General features: G+C 51.4%; 6 protein-coding genes across 6 annotated transcripts; 5 read left to right on the forward strand and 1 right to left on the reverse strand.

Annotated features, from left to right (window-relative positions):
- Nucleotides 1–267: 267 nt before the first annotated feature.
- BO97DRAFT_438649 (acetyl-CoA synthetase-like protein) lies at nt 268–2163 on the reverse strand (the record flags this gene model as incomplete). The annotated part of the gene is made up of 7 exons (XM_025697922.1): nt 268–336; nt 378–614; nt 760–980; nt 1011–1262; nt 1486–1556; nt 1594–1753; nt 1812–2163. The coding sequence occupies 7 exons, from the start codon at nt 2161–2163 to the stop codon at nt 268–270; spliced, it is 1362 nt and encodes a 453-aa protein (XP_025546295.1).
- Nucleotides 2164–2777: 614 nt separating this feature from the next.
- On the forward strand, nt 2778–4176 carry BO97DRAFT_473868 (flavin monoamine oxidase family protein; the record flags this gene model as incomplete). Its single annotated transcript, XM_025700276.1, has 3 exons — nt 2778–2971; nt 3157–3877; nt 3934–4176. The coding sequence occupies 3 exons, from the start codon at nt 2778–2780 to the stop codon at nt 4174–4176; spliced, it is 1158 nt and encodes a 385-aa protein (XP_025546296.1).
- A 718-nt stretch (nt 4177–4894) lies between these two features.
- Nucleotides 4895–6821, forward strand: BO97DRAFT_438651 (uncharacterized protein; the record flags this gene model as incomplete). Its single annotated transcript, XM_025697923.1, has 9 exons — nt 4895–4947; nt 5184–5330; nt 5384–5402; nt 5473–5562; nt 5596–5692; nt 5747–5834; nt 5891–6088; nt 6149–6657; nt 6715–6821. 9 exons carry the CDS (start codon nt 4895–4897, stop codon nt 6819–6821), a joined length of 1308 nt encoding a protein of 435 aa, XP_025546297.1.
- A 743-nt stretch (nt 6822–7564) lies between these two features.
- BO97DRAFT_447091 (tannase and feruloyl esterase) lies at nt 7565–9421 on the forward strand. Its single transcript, XM_025698729.1, has 4 exons — nt 7565–7921; nt 7978–8026; nt 8080–9032; nt 9092–9421. Exons 1-4 carry the CDS (start codon nt 7605–7607, stop codon nt 9408–9410), a joined length of 1638 nt encoding a protein of 545 aa, XP_025546298.1. The 5' UTR covers nt 7565–7604; the 3' UTR covers nt 9411–9421.
- Nucleotides 9422–10555: 1134 nt separating this feature from the next.
- On the forward strand, nt 10556–12450 carry BO97DRAFT_464647 (sugar porter family MFS transporter; the record flags this gene model as incomplete). The annotated part of the gene is made up of 4 exons (XM_025699507.1): nt 10556–10668; nt 10725–11054; nt 11135–12059; nt 12127–12450. The coding sequence occupies 4 exons, from the start codon at nt 10556–10558 to the stop codon at nt 12448–12450; spliced, it is 1692 nt and encodes a 563-aa protein (XP_025546299.1).
- A 306-nt stretch (nt 12451–12756) lies between these two features.
- On the forward strand, nt 12757–14213 carry BO97DRAFT_464650 (FAD-dependent oxidoreductase; the record flags this gene model as incomplete). The annotated part of the gene is made up of 3 exons (XM_025699508.1): nt 12757–12911; nt 12968–13777; nt 13834–14213. 3 exons carry the CDS (start codon nt 12757–12759, stop codon nt 14129–14131), a joined length of 1263 nt encoding a protein of 420 aa, XP_025546300.1. The 3' UTR covers nt 14132–14213.
- Nucleotides 14214–16320: the final 2107 nt, after the last annotated feature.

Consider the following 16320-nt stretch of genomic DNA (forward strand, 5'->3'; position numbering starts at 1 on the left):
CCCGAGGCGTAGTCATCTCCGCCTGACTCCTGCTTGCAAGACAGACCTGTGACCACGCTAGCTGTTTATTACGCATTGACATCCAATCGGACTCGGATTATCGTGACGGAGAGGAATTTTCCATGCGTTGTGCTTACACGGTCGCAGTCAGCCTGGATGTTCGGACATTTCTGGTGACGCAGTTGACGAGGCATTCTACTGAATTACGCTCAATACTGACTGAGATTGTACCACTAAGTAACAGAAGGTGTCTAATTTCCAGTGGTTCTAGCCACATCTAGCGCGTACCTCATCCAGCCTGGCCAACCGATTGCCCAAGTCTCGTAGGAGGTGCTTCTGGTGTTTCCACTGCCAGTCTTAGGGAAATTCTCACCCACGGCCGCATTGCTAATCCAGAAAATGTGCTGGGGCGCCTTATGACGCCCTGAAGTCTGACTGACATCGTGGCGGAGCTCATCGTGACAAAGTTTGGTGGCTGCTCCAATCGCCTTCCGAAAACAACCAACGACTTCCCCGTAGCGTTCATTCTTGATGCCCACCACACTGGCCTCGCTGATAGACGCATGGGCCATCCGTCGTTCCTCAATTCTCTCGGGGAATGATATTCTCCTCACCTGGGAATGTCATTTAGTCAGCCCTGACCACAAGAATTCGAATGCGTCATAGTATACCTCGGATGATCAGATCCTTGATGCGACCGGTGATGGATGCGTCTCCATCGTCTTCAATGACCGCCTAATCGGTATGAAACCAGAGGACTCTGGTCTCATCCCGCCGCATGACCTCCTTCGTTCTCTGCTCATTCTGCCAAAAACCCTTCTGCAAGGCAAATCCACTGGTGCAGAGCTCACCTCGTCCTCGGGCCAGGATCCGACCGTGCCGATCGACGACCTTGGCTGCCGTATGGGGGATGACTCTGCCTACCGTCGACGTGCGCTTCTCATCGGGGGTCATCCAGCCCCGTGACAAACGTGACCGGCCTCGTCTCCGTCATTCCGTACGCGATTAACATCTTCTCGACCCCCATTTCTCCTGAAGTCGGTTCATCAAGTCCTGCGACACGCTCGATCCAGACGCCAGGCCTGTTCGCAGGCGCCGTGGTTTGCGACCGAGCTGAGCTAGCACCTCCAGCTCGGCGATGCACATCGTAGGCACGCCGAGAATGACTGTCGCATCCTCTATCAGAATGGTATCGACAATTTGCTTGACGTCGAAGAAGTCCGAAGGAAAGACAATGCTACTTCCATGATAGAGTGCGGAGACTACAGACTACGTCCTCCGGTCCCAAACCCATCGCTTCCCCCACGAAGCGGGCATTTTTGAGGAGATTTCTGCAAGTTCATAGTGAGCTAGAAGCAATACCAAGAATCAGGAAGAATCATCACTCACGTATGGGTCAGCATGGCAACCTTGGGGGACCCCGTGGTACCTGGGACATCGTGTTTAGCCTGTCCCCAATCCAAAAGGCACGGGGTCCGTACTTACCCGAGGTGAACCATAGATTGAGAATATCTTCAGATGAAATCGTTCGAACAATCTCTGTCTGTCCAGTATGACTAGTTCGTGTGGCGAGTGAAAGTGTCGTAAAGTTACACTTTCACGCCCTCCTGACCAGGCAGTTCCTCCCCAAGGAGCACCATTCGGCGCAGTTCTGGGAGTTCTGGGTTAGAAGACTGGCTCCCACGAAGGGCGTCGACATGGCCCGTAAGAGCTTGTTTTCCGATGGAAAAGCTAATGAAGACAAGTTTGCATGCTGTCAAAGGGTCAGTCAAAGGATGTTGTGCAGGATCATGGAGATGAGATAGACGTACAACTCTGGCGAACGGCTCTCGTTAACTCGTGCGGAATATATGTATTGTTCAACACTACGACCGGACAACCAATTCGTCCCGCACCTAAGAAGACTTCGGTATATTGATAGCGATTTCTCGCCATGATGCCCACGCAGTCGCCCGGATGCAAGCCCATATTGAGAATATTCTGAGGTAACACCCGGCTTTTTTCCGCAAGTTGACTGTAGGTGAGACGAACAGACTGCCAGGGCACAATCACCGCCCCTTTTGTGCCATAGCGAGATGCTTGCTCATCAATTAGATCGCCCAGTGTCTTGTGCCAGAGCACAGGGTCGGTAGGGCCGTGGACTAGAGCCGGAGCGGGAACCATTGTAGTGAGAGCATACAATGATAGTGCCTAGAGCTGGTGGGGCGGAACAAAGACCCACACGTTCTTTGGTGAGTCCCTGAGTTCTTGGGATCCTATTTCTTGGGATCCTAATACAGAAACCAAAACTGATCTCCAAGTATAATGTATTGGTTGAGGTTGCGGACTTCATCGGCGGGATTATCCCCGGGCGTCGGTCCGATGCGCTGCTCAATCGCCCGACATCAGCTTTGATCGGGTATTTGTTTCATCCCCAGTCTTTCAATGCTCACTGAATCAGTTCAATCACAGAGAGCTTTCGCAATTTATCATCGCAGTTCATTCCTTATTCCCGCCACTCAGAACCAAGATTTGACCTCTCCGGCCAACAGTACAAGGCCAACCAGGAAACGTGGAACACTGTGTTGGATAGGTTCGAAGAGGCCCTAGGTCAGGCATCCGCAGAGGAAAATAATGCCTCACTTGCGAGATGTGACGAGCCTGAGGCCTCTCTGAGGACCGCTCAACGCCTTCGCCACAATGTTGATAGCCTCGTAACCCGGAATTCCTTGACAGCCGGATAATATCACCTTTACCATGCCTCTCAGAGGTGCCTCGCGTTCCATCAAGATGCTTGTATGACAGGTCTCCGGGTCTTAATCATCGAGGCACGGGATCGCATTGGAGGCCGGTCGTGGTCGTCGAACATTGGGGGTTATCCATTTGAAATGAGAGGCACTTGGGTGCATTGGGGCCAGTCGCATGTGTGGCGCGAGATTTCACGCTATCAAATGCGCCATGAGCTCGAGCCATCCTTTGATTCTCCCACGGAGTCAACCATTTCCAGCTGCGCACAGACCATGGATCGAAGATTTCCACCCACCAGAAAGAGGTCAGTGGAGATCCCTACCCCGCATATGCCTTATGGAATGCATGGCTGGCCATTCCTTCAGGACCGTCTGCTCGCCTTCGCATTACCGAAGTTTGTGAATGTGGATGGAGAAATGGGCAGGAAAGTTATGCCGTTTCTCACAATGCGTTCCATGTTCCTGCTGCGCATCCATACGATAGTTTGTCGGCCCAGGACCGTCTGAATGAGGTCGCTACATCTCTTACCTTGGACGAGCGTGCCGTGCTGGAGAGCTTCATCCTGCTCTGCAGCTGTGGTACTCTCGAAACGACCAGCTTCTTCGAGTTTCTCCATGGGTGGGCGCTGAGCGGCTACTCTTACCAAGGCTGCATGGACTATTATATTTCATACAAATGCAAGCGTGGTCAGTCTAGCTTTGCCATAAATTTCTTTAAGGAAGTTCTTTCGACGGGTAACCTTCTCTACGCGTTCAACAGTCTGGTGCAGTCCATCAAAGACGAGAGCGGCAAGGTCACTGTGAGCACCCGAAATGGCCACAACTATACAGCCACTCGCTTGATCTCCACCATCACGTTCCCTCCACCGTTGGGACCACAGAGAACAACTGCAATCAACATTGGCCATGTTAGCCAGTGTGTCAAGGTCCATGCTGAGATCTCCAGCCGTGCGATGCGATCCTGGAGGGGAATCTCATACCCTTCCAACAAACTATTTTATGCCATTGGCGATGGCACAACTCCCGCTGGCACCACACACGTGGTCTGTTTTGGAAGGGCGGCAAATCACATTCAGCCCGAAGAGAACTTGGATACAACCAAGGAAGCCGTTCGGGCAATGGCTCTTAGGAAAATGAGTATCAAGCGCTCGGTGAGCATCACCATTCATCTTTGTTCATCACGATCAGCTGACTTTGACTTCTTCAGATATTCCAAAACTGGTCAAAAGACGAGTTTGCCAAGGGAGACTGGTTCTTCGCTCCTCCAAAGCTTCTCTCTACCTCACTGGATAAGCTCCACTCTCAGCATGGGAATGTTCTGTTTGCAAAGTCGGACTGGGATGTAGGATGGCGTAGTTTCAATGATGGTGCAATTGAAGTGGGAACTCGTGCAGCAAAGACTGTGACAGAAGAGTTGCGCTCTCTGTCCACTGCACGTGCTCATTTGTAGAGCAAGCGCCTTGCATGTATCAAACTAGCACCTCGAATGAAGCAAACAGTTCCCTAGCATATTGTATACAAATAAGTCTTATACTCTACAATTACCCGTCTTACAATTCTCTGCAAATGTCAACATACTGAGAACTGATTGCTGGCAAACCAAAGAACGAGTTCAAGCCACTCACTCATCTTGTTTGAGACTGGCGAGTCCCTAGTTTTCTCCGAGAAAAGCCTTGCGAGGGGATAATGGTAAATACGTATCGCAGATATTGGTTGTGAGTGGGCTCGCTCAGACAGATACGTGATTGCCCGGTATATCGTAGCCAATATCTGCGTATCTACCAATCAATATCCCTCATGTAATGGTCGACAGATTTCTCCCCTGAAATTGTTGATAGCGCAAGCGTATCAGTATCCGCATTCAAGGACAGCTCATCTGTACAAGGCTATTTGCCACGCCACAGAACCATTAATCTCAGTTTATTAACGTTTCGGGGAATAATGGCCAGCATACCCGCATCATCCATATTTAGAGTTGGACCTCTAGAGTTGGACCTGCAATTGCCAGTTGGATTCGTATCAGGACTGTCCTGATACAGATCTAGGAGACTGATGGAGGAGGATGGGCCTTGAAAGAGAACGATGCTCTTGCTTTAGGACTGCATAGGGCTCACTCGATATTCGCAGACGCGAGCAAATTGATTCTATTGATAAATACAGTGTCGAACATGGAGCTAGTAGAGATGAAGACCAAACATGGTATGGTGCAGAATACCTTCAAGTTCAATCCGGCTGCCAATCCTTTGTCTTTTAGATCAGAGCCAGGTCTGGACATCGAAACACGTATGTCGATGGCCTGATCCTCTTCACTAACAATGGCCTTGACCTTTATAATCCTGCTTCCTCTTGTTAGACTCGGTTCAAGTTGGCGGTCTGGTGGAGGAGAGTTGCCTGGAGGGGTTGACCCTTCATACGGCCGGAACGCGCAAGATGACTCCTGCAAATCATATCCGCCAGTTGGATTATCTGCGACAGTAGGGCGAGAGTGTCGGCTACTGTGGCTCTGACAATCGTGCAGGGCGGTCCGGTAACAATGATATATGGTCGAATCCTCATGTTCTTCCTGGCTGGAGCCTGCGCCCTAACCCTGGCTGAGTTGGCAATGTCTACCCCACGGCTGGGGGCCCATATCACTGGACTTCCATCCTGGCTCCCAGATGGCTCAGCCGAGCACAAGTAGGTATTCTTGTCGCGCACACAGGTGCTGATTCCCACCGCACTGTGGTAGTCACTGACTCATTCTTAGAGTTACGCCTGTGGGATGGCTAACATGTTTGCATGGATTGCTATTTGCACAGGCGTGGTCATCATCCCGTCACAACTCATAATCGGTGTCGTTTTGTTCTAAATCCCCAGCTTTAACATCCAGCCATGGCATTATTTCATCCTCCACCAGGTGATCAGTGCCTCGGTTCTATGCTATTGTCATCTTCTCTTGTACAAAACTCTCTGGATCCATGATGCTTGTTATAAATAGTCGAACGCCCTCGCTCACTGTCTTTACTGAACTAATTGCTTAGTCTTCGTAACTCTGGCCTCATTCTTCATTATTGTAATCTTCTGCTTTGCCCTACTTCTCCTGACTTCCAGCCCAACACGCATGCACGGGTCAACTTTCTGAATGCCAGTGAATGGAGTTCTGGTTGACTGGCGTTTCTCACCAGTCTCGTCTTACCCAACCACATGTACGCTGGTATTGACGGCGTATTGCATCTGGCAGAAAAGTGTAGGGATGCAGCGAAGGTGGTTCCACGTGCGTTGTTGAGAACACTTGTGATCAGCTTTGGTACATCCTTTGCCTTTCTCGTAGCCATGTTGTACTACATAAGTGACTTTAATGCAGTAGTTTCTGCTGCTACTGGGTCAGTCGTGACCATTCTCTTGGACCACCATCAACCAGCCATAGCTGACATATCTCCTAGTGTGCCCATCTACGAAGTTTGGTATCAAGCAACCCATTTAACTACCGCAGCCACCGTCTTCATCGTCCTACTTTGTCTCGCAGCGGTCTTCACTCTCAATGGTGCCCATGAGACAGCCTCTCGTCTTCCCTGGTCTGTAGCCCGCGGCAACGCCCTCTTCGGCAGCTGTTGGATGGGCAAAATGCACGAAAGTTTGGAAGTGCCGGTCTGGACACTCCTCTTTAACTTTTCTGTCATATTCCTCATTGAGTGCATCTACCTGAGCTCATCATCAGCCTTCAACGCTTTTATCGCTACAGGCCTGACTCTACAGCACGTGCCCTATGCCTTTTCCGCACTATCGCTACTATGCCGCAGACGCGAAAGTACCCGGCTACCGAGCAGTCATACATTCAAATTGCCCAGCATATTCGGATGGGCTGCTAACATCATTACCGTGTGCTTCGCTATCCTGGTCCTGGTTTTCTATAGCTTCCCAGCGACAATGCCTGTGATGGGGAGCAACATGAGTAAGCCAGGCCACACGTTATGCTTCGGTTGACTATGTACTGATTAAGATCGTTCAGATTATACAGCTGCGGTGCTCGGTTTCATGACTATTTTTGCCGTGATCAACTGGGTCTTTCATGCAAGGCAGTGGTATCAAGGCCCTAGACTTCATGTCTCCCCTTAGGTCTATGCTATGGACTTTACGCCTTTGCTGTCTTCAACTCACTCTTGTGCCATTTGTGCCATTGGCTCTTATGATTTCTGAGTGTGGTTATCACTGCTTAATCAGACCAGATTAAGCTTGTCGTGAGATGCGTCTCTCTTCTCCCAGTAACCATACGGCCCTATTATCCCGAGGATGTCCCGAGATCGGCATCAACTCGGGCAGGTTTTGCCGAAATTCCCCACATTTATAATGCTGCCAATTATCAACACATGGTCGGACTCGGGAAAGCCGCAAAGTGCACGCACTATGCAGACCTGCAGACTTGGCTTGTGCACGAAAAGTCCTTGATAACTGAGGCGGCACTATCAGGCATGCTGCATGCCGGTATGAGACGAGTGAATTTCCCCGAACTTTGACGTCATACAAATCTTCGAAGGCATTTAACGACGGCAGTTGACCGCTGGATCTTCGTAGACAGTGTTTATTTTGGGCTTAGTTTCATCAAGACTCGCACCACCAAGAGAACACTTGGAGGGCCCTTCTCCACAGCTTCACGAAATGCGAACGTAGAAGGGGGAGCGAGTCTGAACGTCTTTCGGGCTCTGAGGGATTTCATTATCTGTCGGATCACCGAACCGCTGAATGAGGCAAGGTGTACGCCGTTCACTATCGGGGTACACTGGAACCGCGAAGCTATCTAGCAACATATAAATATGGACAAGTCTTTCACTGATTTGGAGAGCTAAGGTTCTTCGAGAACAGAATAGGTGTCGTGGCAACCATCAAGCCGCTTCACGGACAATGGGGCCCTTCCGTTACCTCTCTCATTTGGCTCTGAGCAGCACATTTCTCGTCTTGACTGAAAGTAAGCTCTCATGTACGCCGGACTCATTTTCGACGTACCTGTCATCTGCTGGCCACGACAACGCCACAGTCTTGCAGGCGGTCAAAATCTCCAATGGAGACAGCTTTGAGGTACCGGCCAGTGACATCGCCTACCCACAATCACCCACCGATTTGCCCGAATTGTGTGTCGTTCAGCTCAATGTTACCTCCAGCGCCACTTCAGCTTACACGTTCGGGCTTTTCTTGCCTACAGAGTGGAATGAAAGATTTCTGTAAGCGACAATTAACAACAATGTATGAGCCTTGCGCTAATCACAGCTGCACGTAGGGCGGTCGGAAATGGGGGCTTTGCTGGAGGCATAAACTGGGCGGACATGGTAAGTTGCGGAAGCAGTCTCCAATGGTGACCAAACTGTACTAATTAGAGTAGGGCGTCGGTGCACGATATGGTTTCGCTTCCATGTCCACCGATACGGGCCATAACAGTGTCCTTTCGGACGGTAGCTGGGCGTATAATGAGCCTGAGAGGCTGATTGACTGGGGCTATCGAGCCATGCATGGCTCGGTGGTATTAGCCAAGGAGGTCACAGCACAGTACTATGGTGAAGAACTGAAGTACAACTACTATAGTGGCTGCTCGACCGGCGGTCGACAGGGTCTGCGATCGGTGGAATTGTACCCCGACGACTTCGACGGGGTGATTGCTGGAGCTCCCGCCTGGTGGACTTCACATATGCAACCCTGGACAGTCAAGATCGGTACCTACAATGCTGAACCGACCAGTCAAATCCCCGAGAGCATGTTCGATGTCATTGGCGAGGAGATCATCCGACAGTGCGATCCTCAGGACGGACTGGTGGATCGAATCGTATCGGCTCCGCAACAATGCAATGTGCGTCTGGAGACTCTTTTATGTCAGGGTACCAATGCGACGCAGTGCCTGAGCCCTGCGCAGCTGGGTACTTTGCGGCAGATTTACAGTGACTACGTGGACGTGAACCAGACGTTTGTGTTTCCTCACCTCCTTCCTGGCAGTGAAGCGGAATGGGCACTGTTGGTGAACAACGGGACTTCAGCTGCCCTGGGAATTGACTATGTACGGTACTTCCTCGGACTGGGAAAGCAGTGGAGCCAGGACCAGTTTGACTATAGTACCGTCCAACTCGCGGATCAGCTTGATCCAGGCAATGCAACTGCCGACGACTTCGACATCTCGCCTTTTCATCACAAGGGCGGAAAGCTACTGATGTATCACGGCATGTCCGACGGATGGATCCCGACAGACAGCAGTCTATATTTCTACAATCATGTCGCCGAGCAGCTGGTGCCGAGAGGCATTGATCTAGACTCATTTTATCGATTCTTCTATGTTCCGGGCATGCAGTAAGTTGCACCCCCCTTCAATGAGAACGCAAATGTCACCATGCTGAAACATAAGCTAGGCACTGTACAGGTACACCACAGAGTATGCATGCACCATGGTACTTTGCGGGCCCCAACCAGGCCCCCACGTTATCATCGAGTCTACACAGCGTTCCCGAGTATATGGATGCCAGGCACGATATTTTGCTCGCCTTGATGCAATGGGTTGAGAATGGCACGGCGCCAGAGCCGTTAATTGCCACGACATGGCAGAATGACACCACTCAGGACACAGTCTATCGCCAACGTCCACTGTGCTTTTACCCACAGAAAGCCGTATATACGGGTGAAGGGGACGCGAAACAGGCGAAGAATTGGGAGTGTCGGTCACAATATTAGGGGTCATCAGCAGCCCTGCACGAGCCAAAAACTAGTTCTGGATTAGGCTTAGCTCGTGTAAATCCGGAAGGCGATCTTTTTCTCAGCCGGTGGGGCCTGGTTATCTATGACTAAAATTTCGGCACCCCTGCCCAATTCCTAAAGTAGTTAGTATTGCTATTGAAAATTAGTGGGAAACCTTTTTAACTGCTACTCTTTAAAGAATATTCTTAAACCAGTATAGTTTTGGTTACTTTCCTATATAAAAAGCCTAGAAAATACCCCTCAGTTACTAGTTATTAAATATGAGTTTGAGTCAATTATCAGGTATACCTTCATCTTAATACCCCTCACCTTTTTTGACGTCTTGTAAACTGTATAATATGATTAGTTAAAAAAGCTACTAAGCCTAAACCAGAAAGGTACAGGAGTTTATTCTCACAGCTTAACATTCTTCCAATTCTGCCAGGCAGAATCCTGGGCTTGGGCTTGGGATCAGCCACCAACCCTGAAATTGTGGTGCTTTAGAAAGGGCGAGAGAGGGCTAGACAGTGGTTAGTCGGAGCCATCAGCTACCAGTTCAGCAGTGTCCAGACTCCCAGTCAACGTCCTATCAGACCAGGTAAAATGAGATTTAGCCGGAAGCTCAGTTGTGATGATTAGCCTCGTCTGGTCCTTTTTCTCCTCCCAGATTGCTGATCAAGTGAGGCGACAAGCAGGGGAAGGTGGGATAAATGGCCAGCACATCGTCTAGAGTACCGAGTCAGGAATGCAACCCCCGCACTATCGCCTGCAGAATCCCCCACCCCATGGGGATAGTGGCAAACAAAAATGGCAGGCCGCGGCTAACCGCGCCAGAATCAAGTGCTAGTACAAAAGACGGGATGCCGTGGATGAGGGGAAACTGCAAACGCCAACGCCATCTCCTCTCCCGCGTGCAACATAGCCTGACGACATTATGGGAGCATCTCCAGCTTCATCTGGCCAGGGTCCGTCCGTGCTCTGCCCCCCAGACTTCTGAATGTGGGGTTTAGACCCTGGTCCGGAGGATAAAATGGTCCCGACCACTGCTTCTCCCTGGCAATTCCGACTTTATATCTTGCTGTTTCGGTCGGTCGCATGCAGCCTGAAAACACTATAGCGCGACCCAATTGCCAACAATCATCATGGATTCTGCCAATATTGAAGCCCGGGGGAAGTGGGAGGATCCTCATCCGCAGAGTCGATGGGCAATCATACGCAACAACCCCAAGCTTATGGCTATCGCTTTCTTCGCCTCGTAAGTCAGGATTTACCACTGTGGGAAGAACACATGTTGATATCTGGGAATATCAGATTCGGTGGATTCGAATATGGGTACCAACAAGGTGTTCTTGGACAGTCCCTCGTCATGTATCGCTTCAAAGACAACTTCCCCACGGTAGTGGCCTCCTCAAGCGCCACGGGTTGGTTGACCTCAGTCCTGCAACTGGGCGGCATCGTTGGGTCTCTTTCGGCTGGTATCCTAGGAGAAGTCTTCTCGAGGAAATATACAATGTTCTCGGCCTGTTGCTGGGTGGTCCTGGGCAGCTACCTCTATATCGGGGCTACCTATCACAGTCCTGCACTATTGTATGCCGGCAGGTTTTTCACTGGATTGGGAGTCGGGACCTTTAGTGGTGTCGGGTGAGTGAGATTTCGACTCGTTGAACCGTGGTGGTCACCTAAGAAAACGCCAGCTGATCCAGAATCCCACTTTTCCACAGGCCTCTATACAATGCTGAGTTGTCCTCCCCCCAGCTTCGTGGGTTCATGGTCTCCTTCTACCAATTCGCGACCATCCTCGGGATTATGCTGTCTTTCTGGTGCGGCTATGGAAGTAACAACATCGGAGGCTACGGGGAGCACCAGTCCAACCTGGCCTGGCGACTTCCATCCATCATCCAGGGCATCCCTGCAGCGTGCCTGGCCCTTGGGATCTGGTGGCTTCCTTTTTCGCCTCGATGGCTGGTGAAGAAAGGCCGGGATGAGGAGGCCCGCCGGACTCTCTCCTACCTTCGCAAGCTGCCGGCCGATCATCCCTCGGTGGAACGAGAGTACAGGGAAATCAAGGCCGAGTGTCTCTTCGAGCAGCGTGCTTTTGCGAAGACCTTCCCCCACCTGGCCGAGAGAGAGAAGCAAAGCATCATGGCGCGGGAATTCGCTCAGTACTACAACATTGTCCGCACCTGGGACAACTTCAAGCGGGTGGCCATGGCATGGCTGGTTATGTTCTTCCAGCAGTGGTCTGGGATCGACGCCATCATCTACTATGCCTCCAACGTCTTTGAAAGCCTCGGCTTGACCAGTGGCACTTCTGCCCTGTTGGCGACCGGAGTGACGGGCGTGGTGTTTCTCGTGTCCACAATTCCCGCCATGCTGGTGATCGATAGGGTTGGGCGCAAGCCGATGCTGTTGCTGGGCTCTTTGGTGATGTTCATTTCCATGATCATTGCCGGAGTCATTGTCGCCAAGTTCCGTCACGACTGGCCTGGCCATCCGGCGGCTGGTTGGACGGCCGTTGCCTTCATCTGGGTGTACGTGGGCGCCTTTGGCGCGACCTGGGGACCAGCTTCCTGGACTTTGGTCTCGGAGATCTTCCCTCTCTCTATTCGCGCCAAGGGCGCATCTTTTGGTGCGTCGAGTAATTGGGTACGTATATCCTTCCACCATGTTCCGTTCATCATGGTTGAGCTGTTTGATGCTAACACCGCCCTAGATTAACAATTTTGCGGTCGCGTTCTTCGTACCGCCGATGCTCTCTGCTTGGGCATGGGGCACGTACATCTTCTTCGCGGTGTTTCTGGCTGCAGGCATCGTCTGGGTGTGGTTCTGCCTGCCGGAGACCAAGGGCGCAACACTGGAGGATATGGATCGGGTGTTCAAGAGTCGCACGGGCGAACAAGACGCGATCTTGCTGGCTCAGGCACGGAGTGATGTTGGACTGGATCTGGACCATGCCACTGCCGTTGAGAAGTTGGGCAGTATGTATATTGAAGAGGAGAAGTCGTCTGTCCGTCGGGAAGAAACAGCACGGGCATAAACGAGCTTTGGTGTGTAACGCAGTTATGAGCGACGCCTTCCATTGGCTGAAAATCAATGCTATTTCAACCTTTGTTTCAATTGACATCAGATTAATAAGTCTTAAGCAGGATAACAAAGTGCGTGGCTAGATCCTTTCAGGGGCGACTGTGTCGCTGCATAAATGATAATGAAGTGTGGGCCTTCCGCGGAGTGACCGCGGAGGCTCCGACCCCTGTAGAAAGTCTGCCTAGTTAACGGCATTATAAAGGGGAAATACGGTCGCATTTGGGAGAAGATAATTCTTTAGAAACAAACTCAAAAAACCATGACGAGCTCTCCTACTGTTCTCATAATCGGCTGCGGTGTTGCTGGCCCGGTGCTGGCCGTCCTGCTGCAGCAACGTGGATATGCGCCCATTGTATTCGAGAAGGTCGGGGTTCTGGGCGAGGCGGGCGCATCCCTTCTTCTGCAGCCTAACGGGTAGGCAATTCCTATTTTCTCATCCGTGGCATGTCAGCAATAACCATTCGGTCTAGGATGAAGGTTCTTGGTATGCTTGGCGTAGCTGAAGGCCTTGAGGAAGAATTCCGACCGTTGGCCGGCTATTGGCATGGAACCGCCCAGGGACAAACCCTGGCGGATTCGGAACTTGCAAGCGGATTCAAGGAACGATACGGATATTCTGCAGTCGGTATAAGACGGTCTGAGCTCAACCTTCGACTGAAGAAGCTCCTGCTGGATAGGGAAATTGAGGTTCGCGAGGGCTGGGAGTTGCTTACTATCCAGGAGAGCGGCGACTTCGTCACCGCGACTTTCAGCAACGGCCGATCGGCCACGGGCTCGTTCCTTGTCGGTTGTGACGGTATCAAGGCGGCGACTCGACGTGTAATCCTCCAGATGAACTCCGATAGCATTGAAGGGCCCCCAGTCTTCACGGGGCTGACCCAGACAGCTGGAATCTCGCCCACCCCGTCTACGTTGGAAAACCGAGGAGGCAAGATGTGCAACTGGTACGGCGAAGGCATTCATGTCATTGCGTACCCTATCTCCAAAACGCATGTCTCGTGGGCAGTGACTCTACCTGACTCTAACAAGCAACCAGAGACTTGGAGGCTGTCGACCGCCGAGGAACTCGAGTCACGCCGCAGCGAATTACTGGCGTGCTTAGGAGGCTTCGAGCCGGCCGTGCTGCAGCTTACTAGGGATGCTGAGCGCATTATCAAATACGGATTGTTCGATAGAGAAGAGTTAACTGCCGAGCAATGGCATTCCAAGCGTTGTGTACTGGTAGGAGACGCCGCTCATCCCACGAGCCCTCACATCGGTCAGGGTGCGAATCAGGCGCTGTAAGTGACGCACACGCATCGATAAAGTTCAAACAACTCTGACACAAAGTGACCAGGGAGGACTGCTACCACCTTTCACGTCTTCTTCCTGACCTTCAGTTGGGCCTCGGGGCTGAAGAACGGGACTCCGCCCTAAGAGGTGTCGATTTGAGTGCAGTCTTCCGCACCTTCGCAGAGAAGCGTCAGCCGAGAACCTCGATGTTGGTTAGAGACGCTCGCCGGCAAGGAGAGCTTCGCGTGGTGACTGATGGGCCGGCCAAATGTCGAGAGCGTGATGGTCGCATTGCCGCAGCATGGGAGAACACTGCGGCAATGATGGATAACTTTGACCGGCTCTTGCAAGAGCCTTTTTAGCGCAGCATGGGATGGGGAACTGTAGGGCCGCTCCGAGGAGGGCAGGGTGCAGGGGTAAGAACTAAGCAGGTCAGTATGCCACGTGAGTCGCAAGGGGTTTAATGGACCTTTTCCTGGACAGCCTTCCTAATTCCCAATGAAAGTCAGTCCGTCTTCGCCATCCTTGAATGTCACGAAGTGTGGACAAGAGGGATTGGGGGTCGTTTGTATCATATTATGGGAGCCAGCAGCTGTTGGCGTGTGCTATTCTCGTTCTCGGAGCATGACCAGCTTAATGAATGCACATTGATCTGTCCTGCTATATTATATACTTGCCAGCAGAAAACAAAGTACAGAAATAGAAACCAAAGAAAACAGATAAGCTATACAGATTAAGACTACATAGGCAGAAGAAGCAGAAAAAAAGAAAAAGAAATAATTTTTAAAGAGAGCGCAGTTCTGAAGACTCTCCCTCTTCGCCCTCCCGCCCGCGAACGAGCCGGGCCTTTGCCCAGCTCCATCAAGATAAAATCTTGGTGGCGAGGACGCCGCAATAGAACGAGATTTTATCGGCCAAAAAACGGTCCCAGCCACGCACGCTTCGGGTCTCACTACCCTGGGAGGTCGGGGCCCCTGCCCCCGATCCTCCCCCGCCAGCCATCAGCCATCAGCGCCCCCGCCCCCCCCAACCGATCCGCTTCCCTGGCCGACCCCCGATGCGGTGCCCCCAGTCTCGGCAGTGTGGAAGGACTCTCTGGCCCCCGAGCTCCCCGCTTCCACCCCCCTCCTCCAAGTTTCGGGCTCCGTCCCCCCAAAGTCCGCCTCTTCTGGTATCTTCATTCCTCTTCTCGCTGGTATAGGGGATCTCACGACGCCGGCGACGGTGGTCTTCCCGGCCGCAAGGACCTCGTGGATCGTTTTGGGCTTGTAGCCTCTAAAGATCTAGACACGTTCATATCAGTCTCAAACTCTGGTCAGCCGTGCAGGTGAGCTCCTACCGCCAATGAGGGGCACAAATCAATGCGATGAAGGAGCCTAACGCAACGATGGCGATGCGGACGCTGGAACCAACGTTGTGTCCAGAAAGGCTTGGGAGAACGGGGGCAACGGCGGACCCCACGGTGGTAGGCTTGTTGGTGGCAGAGGGAGGGTGTCCGTCTTAGACAGAAACTGTCATAGAGGCAGCGATAGAGGCAACATCGTGGGGGTGAGAGGAAGCAAGTATCAAATAAGGGAATTCATTCGAAGATAGCAGAATATGCCCGAATGTGCCTTGCATGTGGCCGAATTAACATTTCGAATGAGGAAGAATGGATCAAGAAGAAAAATTCGTCAGAATGCAAGAGAGCGAGGAAGGAGCCTGGATTGCAAGCTCCCAAGAAGGATATGCATGAGGAAGTTACCCTCTGCGTATTGACTTCCCTCCCGCCGACGGTATGCGCTTTCTCTTTCTGCAATATGCCCTTCTGAAATGTGCCTTTGGACGGTGTATCAGTTACCACCCTTAACCGTCCGCTTATTGCAATTAGAACGAAGGCGCGGGCCTACCAGTTCCTCCGAGATAACTGTGCCAAATCTGAAGAGCCTCATCCAGATAACTTCTGGTAGTCAACAGGAGTGGGCATCTAGATGTCCTAGCAGGTCATGAAACCGCAGCTAATAGCTAAATTAGACAGTGAACAAGCTCATTCTATAGCTGAAGAATAGTTCTGGTGAAGTGAGAACATATTCCTTGTCTAGACATTTACATTCACTACTGGCAGAGCTGCCCTATGACCGCATTATTGATCGCAAAAGTTCAACTGTGTAGTTTGCATTATGAAAAACTTGTCTAGTCCCGCAGAAACTCGACCCAGCAGTTTGGCTGCTCATCTTGAGACATTCACTAATAACCAAGTTTGCAAACATCTACAGTATTGGAAAGGATATGGACATCTAAGTTGTCACCTCTTTCTTCTGATCATGTCGACTGGCCGCATCCACGTAAACTTGGTGAAATCGGTCCAGCTGATGCCAGCCCCATAAAATAGACAAGGTCCTCAATAAAGTGTAATTGGACACCAGCAGTTCTATCACTTGGTAGTAATAAAAAATACTGCTTGCACACGGGATATAGAAGGAAGTTTTCTCCTGGCGAGGGAAAGGTGTTTTGGGGGTATCAATGACTGTGACTCGGTTTGTAAACTTGGTTCATTATGTCAAGTATGCAG

Source organism: Aspergillus homomorphus, assembly GCF_003184865.1.
Source record: "Aspergillus homomorphus CBS 101889 unplaced genomic scaffold BO97scaffold_73, whole genome shotgun sequence".
Classification (NCBI taxonomy): domain Eukaryota; kingdom Fungi; phylum Ascomycota; class Eurotiomycetes; order Eurotiales; family Aspergillaceae; genus Aspergillus; species Aspergillus homomorphus.